General features: G+C 46.7%; 2 protein-coding genes across 4 annotated transcripts; one reads left to right on the top strand and one right to left on the bottom strand.

The window, feature by feature from the left end:
* Positions 1 to 648: 648 nt before the first annotated feature.
* On the top strand, positions 649 to 12,269 carry LOC117146936 (sorting nexin-27). 3 transcript variants are annotated; one of them, XM_033313582.1, is made up of 6 exons: positions 649 to 1,586; positions 10,452 to 10,554; positions 10,614 to 10,696; positions 10,766 to 11,601; positions 11,669 to 11,847; positions 12,099 to 12,269. In XM_033313582.1, exons 1-6 carry the CDS (start codon positions 1,261 to 1,263, stop codon positions 12,165 to 12,167), a joined length of 1,596 nt encoding a protein of 531 aa, XP_033169473.1. In that variant the 5' UTR covers positions 649 to 1,260; the 3' UTR covers positions 12,168 to 12,269. The 3 variants fall into 3 exon arrangements, with proteins under 3 accessions (XP_033169473.1, XP_033169474.1, XP_033169475.1); XM_033313583.1 differs by lacking the exon at positions 649 to 1,586 and adding an exon at positions 10,031 to 10,372; XM_033313584.1 differs by lacking the exon at positions 649 to 1,586 and adding an exon at positions 10,051 to 10,333.
* On the bottom strand, positions 4,887 to 5,828 carry LOC117146937. The gene is given in 2 exon segments (XM_033313585.1): positions 4,887 to 5,765; positions 5,768 to 5,828. Coding segments are annotated over 2 exon segments (858 nt in total). The 3' UTR covers positions 4,887 to 4,968.
* Positions 12,270 to 12,328: the final 59 nt, after the last annotated feature.

Here is a 12,328-nt window from a genome sequence, read left to right as displayed (position 1 = left end):
GGGTGGAAATATCTTGGGTACTTCGCAAAATCCATATTTAAAGCATACTCCTTTAGCACCCCTCCCCGCTCATCAAAAAGCGTCGGCGACCATGCCCCATGTATGAATGATCCCTTCTCGCGGTCGCCGTCGCTCCACCAAAACCTTTAACCCATTGCATCATTTCAGACCATCTAATTTGGGGGATATAAGTTAACTGCTTTGGCTTTGGACGTTTAGACGTTTTAGAGTTTTTCTTAGCTTTTAATGAAAGACTATTTTTCAAACATTTTATTATTATTTTATGGTACTTAGTTGCATTATAATTAAATTTTCCTTTATTTAATTGATGCAAATATGTGTTGTTTTGGTACGAACTGTTTTGAATTAAAATTGGACCGTTACATTCTCGTATTTGAATTCGGGTTTGAAAAATAACGGATTAGAATACAGTATGGTATTTTCTTAATTACTAAATGAGTATATATTTAGTATATACTACTATAATGTACTATCTTTAGTATATACTAAATATATACTAAATAAATATACTGTGGCTGCTCATATTTGCGTTACTCACGCTCGCAACAGGCGATAGTAGTGATGCACAGTACCGATAGCTATCGATTAACGGCCAGCTGATCGGCTCTCACGATGGCTCAGTCGCAATCGGTCCGCCAGGGCGATAGGACGCCAGCGATACATCGACTGGCAGTTACTGCGATACTCGCAAAGTTATCGGAAGGCTACGCTACGAGTATCAACACACAGAACAGACCAACTAACAGAGCAAAAATGCGCAGCGCGAAAATAAAATAAGAAGCGAAAACACAGGCGTGTGTTAACTAAAATAAGCCACATAAATAATACATTTTTTTTCGGTGTGTGCGCGTGTGTGTGCGAGCGAAAGAGTCAGAGGAGTTTCGGTGGAGCACAGCGCACAGTGGTGAAGCGGAGTGAGCGAGGAGCGTAAAAAGTAAAAGTGGCGGTGCCTGTCTCTATACGTGTGTGTGTGTTGTGTGCTGTGTGTGTGTGCCGAAAAGAAGTTGCAGAAAACATTACGCAAAATAAAAGAGCGAAATAACCACAACACAACAAAAGATATTGTGCAAACAACACAGCGCTGCTGTGAGGCGGAAAGCAGGAACGTCGGAGGCGCAGCAGCAGCAGCAGTAGCGTCGGAGGAGGAGGAGGAGGCGGAGAGGGGTGTGCGGTGGAGGAAGTGGAGGCAGAAGAGCAGCCACCACCACTGAGTGCGAGCGAGAGCGAACGACCGGCGCAATGAGCATCGTTGGCGAAAACCATCCCCTCCCAACCCCAACACCCGCCAGCGCCGTGGTCTCCGCATCATCGGGCGGCGGTGGGGGCGGCGCGGTCGTCATGGGCGTCGGCGTAGGCGTGACCACAGCGAATGGACCCCGTGTCGTCACCATTTACAAAACGGAAACGGGCTTCGGCTTCAACGTGCGCGGCCAAGTTTCCGAGGGGGGTCAACTGCGCTCGATCAACGGCGAGCTGTACGCCCCCCTTCAGCACGTGAGCGCCGTCCTTGAGAACGGGGCGGCCGAGAAGGCGGGCATCAAGAAGGGCGATCGGATCCTGGAAGTGTAAGTACCACCCACGTTACATAGACTAGTTTGCATATTTTGGGAGCTTAAAGAGCTGATACCGCACTACTATCAGATGTATCATCATTCCAAACTGAGCTTGAAACTTTTCAATGATCCATTAAACTCTCCTAAGTAGTTGCATTCCAAAACTAGTTTTCATTCCCAAAGTGCTGCGTACTTACCTTTAATTGCTTTTAACTTCATAAAGTCCTTAGAATCATTATAAGCGAGTTGAAAACCTGCTTTTGACCACTCCGTCTATTTGCAACTTAAGGCATGTGCAACACTCACTAATTGGGAAAATATGCACAAGTTACTTGATGTTAAACACGTTTAACGAATACCTACCTGTTATCAAATTATAGCTTGAATAATAGTTTTTGAAACACGAGGAAGTTCATTTTGCCACCGAGTGGAAGAAAAAACTCTCATAGTTTGTTAAAATTCAAAAGGCAATCTGAAGAGTGAGCTCTTTAAGCTTATGGCTCATGGTGTTGGTATTTTTTTGGGGGTGCCCCGGGGGTTAAGTAAGCGAAGTTAACCCCACGAAGGGCTTGCATGTGCGACCTCTGACCCCGCCCACTTTTTTGTTGGTTGTTGTGGGCGTGTTGAAGTTGGAGTTGGAAGTGGAGGTGAATTCGTAGTGGGTCAGAAATGCCCGGGAATATCAATAAACACTGCTACCTGCTTGGTGTGTTGGTGGTTGTTGCTGGATTTATCCACACATTTCAGAGGGTTGCTACCGCGAATTGGGTTAAAAAAGCGAGAAAGCCCCAAAAGAATGTGAGCTATATTGGTCATACATATCCTATAATGTACATACATATATTATTAAAACAAAGTAAGCGTGTACGATTAGATAAGGGCGCGTTTTCTGCAAAGCTAGTATTTCATGTTGGTTATGAAATGATATTGGGGCTTATCGTTTTCTCGGAATTCCTGTTCGAATAGCACTGAAATAAGGAACTACATACGCTGATGGAGAAATATGAGTCAGTGGAGCGTGTTGATAAGGGAACCGTATTTATCAATTACTTTCTCGCTTGATGAATGAAAATGTTTTCGTTTCTCAAAACGATGTTCAATGGAGGCTATCACATTCCCGTTTGCCATTTTCCCCTTTTAATTTGAACTAAAGGTGCTCTCTTATTATTCCTCCTTTTTCTGCTATGTTTTCTTGAATGGCATAATATTATGACACACCGCACCAACACACACACAGGGACACACACACACACTCATTCCACACACAACACAATTGCATGCAGGCTAATTAAAATGCTCACTTATATTTCTTTTTTCTCGCATTGTGTTGTTTCTTTCACTCCGCTGCTCGTTGCCTCTATTTTGCGTCCCTGTCTGGCGAAGCTTTTGTTTAGCATCTTTTGACATTTTAGTTTCGATACCCGTTATCAGTGAATATCTCGTATCCCTCTTTTCCCTATCCCTCGCTCTCGCTCTCGCTCTTTCCCTTTCTTCTCTTCGAGGCTGTCCATCAATCATTTTATTTCATTTCATTACTCATGTACAGTGGGCTTTCGCTAGAGTGCATGAATGGTGTTTCAATTTAGAATGTATAATATTGTGTGCTAAATGTTGCAGTGCAGTCTTTAACAAGACTTGATTACGTGATAATTATTACAATTCCCATTCATACTGAATATAAAGTGACATGGTGTTCACTGTACTTCGTTACTCTTGTAGTTTCATTTTGTTTTCATAGTGGGTGCGGTTTCGCTCTCCCTTTCTAGCGCACAGCACAGCATACGGTATGCTTTCGGTGCGAAATTCAATTAATAAATTTTACCAAAGTTCCGTCGCACTGGAGAGCGCCCAGCAACTTAATTATCATTGTCACCTTCCCTCGTCGGCAACGGGAAATTCGCAAATTTTCCACACTTTTCCAATGCAAATAGAATGAGTGACGTGGATGAAAGCAGGGAAGGGAAGGGGAAGGGGAGGGGGATGGGGAGGGGTTTGACTATTATGCGGCTTGTTGTTGCTATTTGCAGTGCCCATCATTTCATTATCAGTGAAAATAACAACAACAATGACGACGTCCGTTATAATTCGGCTGCGCGTGAGCTAACAAAAGCAGAAAGCAAAGCACAAGCAAAGCAAAAGCAAAAGCAACAAGAAAGCACAAACTGCAGAGGGCAAGCGAAATGCAAAAAGCAGAAAGCAAAAGCAAACAAATTTGCATTTAGTTTCCGCCTTGCGAACCAGTTTTCAACTGGAACCAAGCGCTTAAATTCCGCTAATATATTTGTGCTCACTTTACGGGATATTTGATAACATAAACCTGTTGAAATTTATCAAAAATATGAATATATTTGGATGGAAACTGGGTTCAAGCTCTTAAAACTAAATTCTAAATTTCTAAAGCATACAATAATACAAAGTATGTAAACATTAAACTTGTAGAAATCTCTAAAATATAAACAATTTGAAATGAATGATCCATGAAACACAATATGTAATCCTTGTTTATGGAATCCGTACTTTCAATGAGCAGCAATAATCCGTAGCTTGTTTATCCGCGTGCTTTTGTTTGCCCGATTTTGCGGGGGCGTTTCGCTCGCTTCATTACCTCCGGCCAAACACATCCGCCCCCTGGCCACGCCCATTAATCAGTTATCGACGCTACGTTCGTCGACCACCCACCCATGTAATGGGTGCTTATCGGATTTTCCTGGACCACCAGTACTGGAGGAGTGACCACCAGCTAGGCGGCAATTGCTGATCCGTAGCCACATCGAGTTGCGTTTGCCGCCAGAGAGTGGGTGCATCGTTGCACAGACTTCCGTTGCAGCGGACACAGTACGGATCATTGGCGGAACACTCCGGCACCTGACCCTCGCATCCGCGCACCGTATAGATCCCGTCCAGTCGGCTGACCACCGTGCTCACGCACAGTTCCGTGGGACTGGAGCAATTGCTGGTCGTCATTGCCGTGGGCAGGTCCATGGCCGCACAGTCCGCATCCTGGTCCTGGGCATTGCAGCGGTAGCAGCTCCGGACGGAGAAGCGATTGCAGCCATCCGCATCGCGGCACAACTGGCAACTTTCGCCCAGGGCAGCGGGTGCAAAATTCGCATCCGCACAGCCACGTCGCAGGAAGGTATCTGGGATTATAAGAGGAAAATGGGTTACAAGGATTTACCAAGCGTTGATATCCGTAAAAAAAGGAATTAAGATCTCATATAATAGCAAAATTGTTATGTTATTCGACTTTATTAAAGATGAAACACTTTAATCAAGGATGAATGACAATTCAACTAAAATTCCAGGAAGAGATGCATTGCTTAACAAGCTTTATTTCCTAATGAATAACGGACATTTTGAGTGGGCCATTCCTGGTCGAGATTCCCCACTCACCCTAACCTTGCTCGCAGGAATAGCAGGCCGTGGTGCCCGCTGCGCACTTTTCCGTTGGCAAATTGCGGCCAGCACGGCAGCCAGGATTCGCGGTGGAATTGCATGCGGCGCAGACAATGTCCTGGCAATTGGCGTTGCAGAATTCACCGTGGCACTCGGTTAGCTCGCCGGTGGGATAGAATCCCATGGCGGTGGAGCAGCCCCTCTGGAGGACCTCCGTCTGGGTGTTGCGGTAGCTGAAGCAGTTCTCCCTGTGCCCGTACATCACCTTGTTGACGCAGTGCGTCACAGTTGAGTTGCTCAACGAGCACTTGGGCTGCTCCTCCTCCGGCGCCGTCCGTGGATCCTGGTCCCGCAGGCAGTCCGGATTGGGGGCCAATCGATTGTGGGTGCACTGAAGGCAGCGTGATTCCGTGACGGTCTTCTCTGCATTGCAACCGTTGTAATTGCACTTCAGGCAGACGTGCGGACAGGTTGTCGGCAAATTGGTGTGCTCACAGCCGCGCAGGGTGTTGGATAAGTGGACTACGTTCGTGTAGCACCTGTCATCCTCCCGGTAGACCGGACACGGCAGCAGATACTGCGGCCGACTGGCCACATCGATGCAATCCGATCCGCTGCACTGATAGCAGCGCAATCGATCCGCGGGATAAACGTGCCGATTGCACAGGCTCGTATTGCACCGGTCACATGGAGCGGCACAATAGCCATTGGGATACAGCCGCGCCAGGCAGCCGCGTCGCGTTAATCCCGCCGATATGGAGGTGACACACTCGTCGCCCGTCTGCTGGCACTCCTCCACTTCCAGCTGCTGCCCCGGTCGGGTGGCACACTCCGAATCCTCGGCGGAGTCGCAGGCATAGCACTCCAGGGAATCGACTATGGCCAATCCCAGGATGAGTAGGCCGCCCAGCGCGAGGAGCGGCAGTTGGGTACCCAGTGCTCGCTTTCTGGCCATCGTTCAATCGCTCTCGAATCGCTGGACTAACTGCTGGCACAAAGAACTGGAGCGCAGGTATAGTGCAGGCTACACAGCGATTAGATTAGCCATTGAATCTCAAGTGGATCCAAGTTCGCACTGATTGGTCCGGATAAGTTTCTGGAATGGTCATTTCTTTGTTGGCCCAAAAAAGTGCTGATGATTGCACTTTCCAAGTGCTGACTGGTTCCAGGCACACGAACTAGCTCTTGAGGGCAAGGAGCTCCAATTGGTATAAATATTATTTTAAGGGAATCCCCAGATTTCTTGTGCACATCATTCATTGAAAGGTTATCATCTCTCCGTTTGTCTTGAAATTCAACACAAAGTACATTATTATCTTTAAGTTTGGGATAAACACAAACTGAGTAACATTGGGCATTTAAAAATAGTAAACTTTTGCCGAATGAAAACGCAACTTGCCTGCGAATTTAACCCACATTTGCAGCGGCGAAAGTTTCACACCCCCACTTGTTGTTGTTTGTTGTCCATTCAAATTGAATAAATAAATTCCTTGGACAATTTGCGTTTGCTACGTCTCAACTTTGTTGACTGAATTAACTCATATGTGTATGTATATGGAACCTAATTCATTTCAACAGGAAAATGGGCCATCAATTACGTGTGTCGTATGATGATAATTGGAAGTTGTTCAACTTCCAAGTAACCAAGTAATGCACTTGGGAAGTGAACTTGGATGCGTCGGCAGGAATGGGTTCGTTGATCCCTGAATGGCAGGATTAATCCGGAAGTGGGTTTGATGAATCGCCCTTTTGCGACTGCTCCTTTGAGAGCAGGAGCACTGAATGGATACTTCTGGATACATCACATAATTGAGCACCCCAGACAGACAGACAGACAGACAGTCAGTCCTTTTGGCCATATTCCACATTCTGCAGCTTTTGTGCTCGGCTTGCACTTGGCCGTCTCCTCAGTCCACTTAACATTGTACTTGGTTGTGGGAGGAGGAGGAGGGGTCGGTCGTGCGTGGGTCGGGGCTGTTCTAAGGTTGTGCGACTCAATCAATGGGGATTATGAACTATTTTCAGCTTGCCAAGCTGTTCAAAAGAAAAAAAACACAACAGTCATGTCAACGCAAAAGTGCACAAAATATAAACATTTAGGTAAATATAGCAATAAATCGTTGTTGAACGTGACATTCGTAGGCCTTAAAAAAGCTTATCTGAACGTTGCAAATTGCAATTTCCATCAGTTTTCTTTCAGTGCATATCAAGATACACGAAAAAATCCATTCGTGGAATACGTAGAACAACTTTGCAGGCATTGCAAACAATAAAAAGAAAAGGAACTTGATTGAAACGCAGAGGAACAATTGCATCTTGAGCCGGAAATTTCCTTCACTTTTTATTTGCTCCTCGCTGTTTCCAACTCCTGGCCTTTCATCCTATTACTCCCAAGGTATTTGCGACACACTATAACTATATACTATATACTTGCACCATCCATGGAGTTTCGTATGTACAAGTTAAAGCCAACAATTTAAAGTTCATCTTCTTGGGCCGAAACTAAATTGAGTGTTAAGAAGCCTTTAAGCACGCAAGTGGCAGACAATTTCCCAGCTCGAACTTGCCACACAAGGCTCTAATGTTTCTGTGGCATATGGCTTGAGTTATTGAAGGGTCATTAGCTGATTTGTAGCCAGCACATGTGAGCCAAAGTGTGTGTGTTGTGTGGACTTGTGTGGTACCCAAAAAAGTAACTACTTGCAACTCGAAAGCAGGCATGCAACATGAGTAGTGTTGAAGGAATAAGAGCAATAAGAGTTGCTAACTAAAATATATGATTTGATTCTCAAAAGATATAGAGCACAGATCTCAACACTTTGACCAACTCAATGAAGTATTCATGGGGTATCCACGAATCGAGATCTTTAGTTTTTTTGTTTTTATGCTGCCACGAATTTGTGTTTGCGGTTGGGTTCTGTGTCAATGTTGTTGCTGCTGGTCTGTGGCATATGCCCCGACAATAATCAATAGATTTACGTCACTGGATCGACTCGGATTGAGTGGAATGGGAAGTGCGGGGCATGGGCCATGGGCCACGGGCGATGGGATGTCGATGTGGTTGCGGCTTGGTTGCCTGACTAGCTGACTGGCGGACTGACTGACTGGCGGACTGGCTGGCCCACATTTCCGCATTTCCTAGAGCGCCCGAGAGCAGAGACCGAGGAGTTTTGGTGGCGGTTTCAGGTTTTCATGTTTTCAGGTTTCACTTTTCGGCTTCATGCGGACCAAACTAAGCCAGAAATAAACCCGACGAGGAATGGATGTGGGATGTGGGAAGTGGTAATGGGTATGGGACTGGGACTGGGAGTAGCCATAGGATCGGTGAGGCACATCAAACAGAAACAGAAACTGAAACTGAAAACGAGAATTAAGCAATGGAAGGACACTTGTTAAGCACTCATGTCTGGTCCTTCGCGCCGGATTCCTGTTGGGCTTAATTAATTTTCGATTTCCATGCCCGTTAATGGAATTACATTTCACTTGCAGGCGGTGTACCAACATACGTGGTCTGTCCAAGGTGAATTAGATACAAACATGGAATGCAGGCGCCAGCTTTGTTCCATCCCCACTGCATATACACAAATATATATATAGTTGAATGTATTATATGGGGCATTATTATTTGCTCTTCACATTTCGCAGCCTATTTTTAGATATTCGAAATCCACTCTGCATGGCCTATATGTGCGAATTATCTTTTCATTTCGCCCTCAACTATTCAAATTTCGTGTGTAAACATTTCGGATTTTATTATTTGTTCGCTGGCCGGCAAATATTTATTCGATTTGCTGGACTTAAACAATTGCATGCGCCGTAGTAACGAAACGCTCCACAGTCCAGTCGCATTACCATGTCCAATTAGTGCTGTAGGGAAATGCACACAAATCGCGAATAAACATTGAACGAAATGAATATAGGCATCCCATTAGTATTTGCCTAAGACAGTTGTTGCGGCGTATGAGCTCTGCAGATACCCTAGGTGAGGGTATGCTGGATGGTGCTTCAAGTAAATAAAAAGCTATTGAAAGTGCCAACGTAGATGTCAATCGATATGAAATGCTCCTGGGCAATATATAGTACATATAGCGCCCATATGTTGCTTCACATGCCACTTGCCACCACTTTGTGGGTGGTGTGCACCCACTGTGCGGCGCCACCTGTCCCACTGTGCGCAAATTTGCAAGCAAGCTACTCTTCCCTTTGGTTTTATATATACTCCTCTTTTTTTTTTTTTTAAAAAAACTTGGACAATTAATGGAAAATGATACAGTCGCTCGTAAACGAAAAAAAAAAAAACATTCGCCTCACAATTAAGTGGGAAAGGCATTTGCATTCGCCTATAAATAAATGCATAGATCGCTTTGTGCGCTGCTCTTTTCGTTGTGATCTTTTCTGCTTTATTGTGTTTCCGTCTTGTTTTTTGTAGCGTTGCTGTATTTCTTAACTATTTTTACCAAGTGGCTGGCAAACAGGTTTCCGGAGCACAGAGTCGTCGCGTCTTGGTTTAGGTTTCAGTTTCAGATTCAGTTTCAGTCTCCTGCACTGAACTCTCCTCCACATCTCCTTCCATCTTCCCCCTTGCTACTCCAGCACTCCAGCACTCCACCACTCCGGCTGATTGGCCCCCGATTTCTGGATTTCTGACATGTCGCTATGTGAGTCATGCTGCGAGCCTCGGGAGCTTTTCAACCATTCCACCAGTGCGTCACAATGTGCGGCGATATCTGCAGCGATTTATTTATTCACTCACTTTACTTTACTTACGGATGGCATGGGATTGCAAGCCGGAAGACGCCTCCTTCTCCGTCGAAGTGAAGGAAATCGAGGAAGAAGACTGGGAGCTGCCCATATCCAAGGCCTCTCGTTGTGCCCATTTCATTGCTATCAACTTGATTCACTTAATGCGGATTCGAGGGTGGTGTAAATAGCATTGGTGCCATTTGTTGTCGTTCCAATTCATTAATTGTGGCATTCCCCCTATTCGATTGTCGGATTTATTCTTGTAATTTGTACCTCATTTCAATTCATGTGCTTATCACTAAAATGACTCCCTCATGCGTTTCTCTGTCTATCAACCTTCACGTTCGAGAGCATCGCTCCTAGATAGATACAATAAGTGGATTCCAACCTGACCCGCATCGATGAGACGCCAATCCATCGACCATCCAGAGTCGCCGTCTTATCAACGCCACTGCGATGTCAATGCATCCATTATCGACGCTATCTCTGGGCTCCCACTGTTGTTATTTTCGCTTAAATGGATCTGTGCTCGATGGCAACGCCTTTAATTCGCCAGCGACGATCGTTCAGCACCGATTCCATTCAAACTCCTTCGAAATGCTGCCCTTTCATTCCGTTCAGTATGCGCAGTTGACTGCCTTAGAGAAACGTTGTCTTCGGTTGGGTTTCCCTATAGCTCCTATACTGCCATCAAAAAAACAAACTAATGCTTTAATGCTTTTCTCCATTAAATTGCAGAAATGGCGTCAGCGTCGAGGGAGCCACACATAAACAGGTCGTAGATCTGATCAAATCCGGCGGTGACTGCCTAACTCTGACGGTGATATCGGTGACACAGCAGGTGAGTTCAAAATACAATTTATGTAATCACAAACATAACACACTAATACCACACAATAGGAGGCCGATCGACTGGAGCCGCAGGAGGATCAGAGCGGCTACTCCTACATCGATTACTCGGACAAGCGCTCGCTGCCCATTAGGTAAAGTTGCCGCTCAACAAAAGTTATTAAATGGATAATCAATATACATATATGCTATCCCCTGTTCAGCATACCGGACTATGGGATCGTGAATCGGAATGGCGAGCGGTACATTGTCTTCAATATACACATGGCTGGAAGGCAGCTGTGTTCGCGTCGCTATCGGGAGTTTGCGAACCTGCACTCGCTGCTGCGCAAGGAGTTCTCCGGCTTCAACTTCCCCAAGCTGCCCGGCAAGTGGCCCTTCCAGCTGAGCGAACAGCAGCTGGACACGAGGCGCCGCGGTCTGGAGCAGTATCTGGAGAAAGTGTGCGCTGTGCGGGTGATTGCCGAGAGCGATGCTGTTCAGGACTTTCTCACCGACACCGAGGATGATATATCCGCCTCGCCGGTGGACATTAAGGTGATGCTGCCCGATCACGAAGTGAGCACCGTGTCGGTGAAGAAGTCCTCCAATGCCCAGGTGGTGTGGGAGATTCTGGTGCAGCGCGCCAATCTCACCGCCTACACGCAGCAGTATTTCTACCTGTTCGAGATCGTCGAGTACAACTTTGAGCGGAAGCTGCAGCCGCACGAGATTCCACATCAGCTGTACGTGCAGAACTACAGCACGGCCTCATCCACCTGCCTCTGCGTTCGTCGCTGGCTCTTCTCGGTGGCCAAGGAGCTGACGCTGCCGGACGGCGAACAGGCTGGCCGCTTCATCTTCTATCAGGCGGTCGACGAGGTGAATCGCGGCAATATCCGAGCCGATGGTCGCCTGTACGAGCTGAAGGCGCTGCAGGACGCCAAGAAGGCGGGCGACTATCTGGCCTTGGCCCGCACACTGCCAGGATACGGAGACGTCGTCTTTCCCCACTGCTCCTGTGATAGTCGCAAGGAGGGACACGTTGTGCCCGCCGTGGGTGAGTAATCGTACTTAGAAACGCCCCTATTCAACGCAATCTAGTTACAACTCTCGTTTCTTCACAGGCATGAAGAGCTTTCGGCTGCACGCCTGCCGTGAGGATGGCTCGCTGGAGGCGCAAATGGTCGAGCTGACCTGGGACAGCATCACGCGCTCCGAGAGCGACGAGGAGTCCATGTCATTCTGCTTTCAGTACAATCGTCCAGATAAGCCAGCACGTTGGGTCAAAGTCTACACGCCATATGTAAGTTTGGATGTGGAAAAGTGCAATATAGTGGCATATAGTATAGCCTTAGAGTTTATGGTGGATTGAACTTGGAGTATTTCGGTTAATTACCTTTGTGTGAGGCACACGACATAATTAATTGGCAAACAATTGTCTCGTTGATTAGGAATGTAATTAAGAGAGGTCAGCTGCACACTATATAAGCCACAAGTCCCTCCATTCACTCCCATGTGAATTGCATTTAATTAATATTGTTTTCCATCCTGCAGCATGCATTCCTTGCGGACTGCTTTGATCGCATCATGGAGGAGCGCAAGTGGGAGGACAGCGGCGACTAGGGAAGGCGGAAGGTGCTGCAGGAGGAGCAGGCCCAGGAGCAGGAGCAGGAGCACGAGCAGGAGCCAGTGGAGCAGAAAGAGCAGCAGCGACGGCGTCGACGGCAGGAGGGGCAGACTAAGCAACCCAGTTCCATACCGAGCATCACCAGGCGGGCCGAGGC

This window comes from Drosophila mauritiana, chromosome X, assembly GCF_004382145.1.
Source record: "Drosophila mauritiana strain mau12 chromosome X, ASM438214v1, whole genome shotgun sequence".
NCBI classification, from domain to species: Eukaryota; Metazoa; Arthropoda; class Insecta; order Diptera; family Drosophilidae; genus Drosophila; species Drosophila mauritiana.
Note: the sequence above shows the minus strand (reverse complement) of the source record. Positions and strands in the feature narration are given on the sequence as shown.

What these genes read in the sequence shown, in the direction of transcription:
- LOC117146936 (XM_033313582.1), top strand. Translation starts at nt 1,261, where the DNA reads ATGAGCATCGTTGGCGAAAACCATCCCCTCCCAACCCCAACACCCGCC. An exon ending in GGCGATCGGATCCTGGAAGT is followed by an intron (nt 1,587 to 10,451) that starts GTAAGTACCACC and finishes ATTAAATTGCAG; the next exon opens with AAATGGCGTCAGCGTCGAGG. An exon ending in ACACGTTGTGCCCGCCGTGG is followed by an intron (nt 11,602 to 11,668) that starts GTGAGTAATCGT and finishes GTTTCTTCACAG; the next exon opens with GCATGAAGAGCTTTCGGCTG.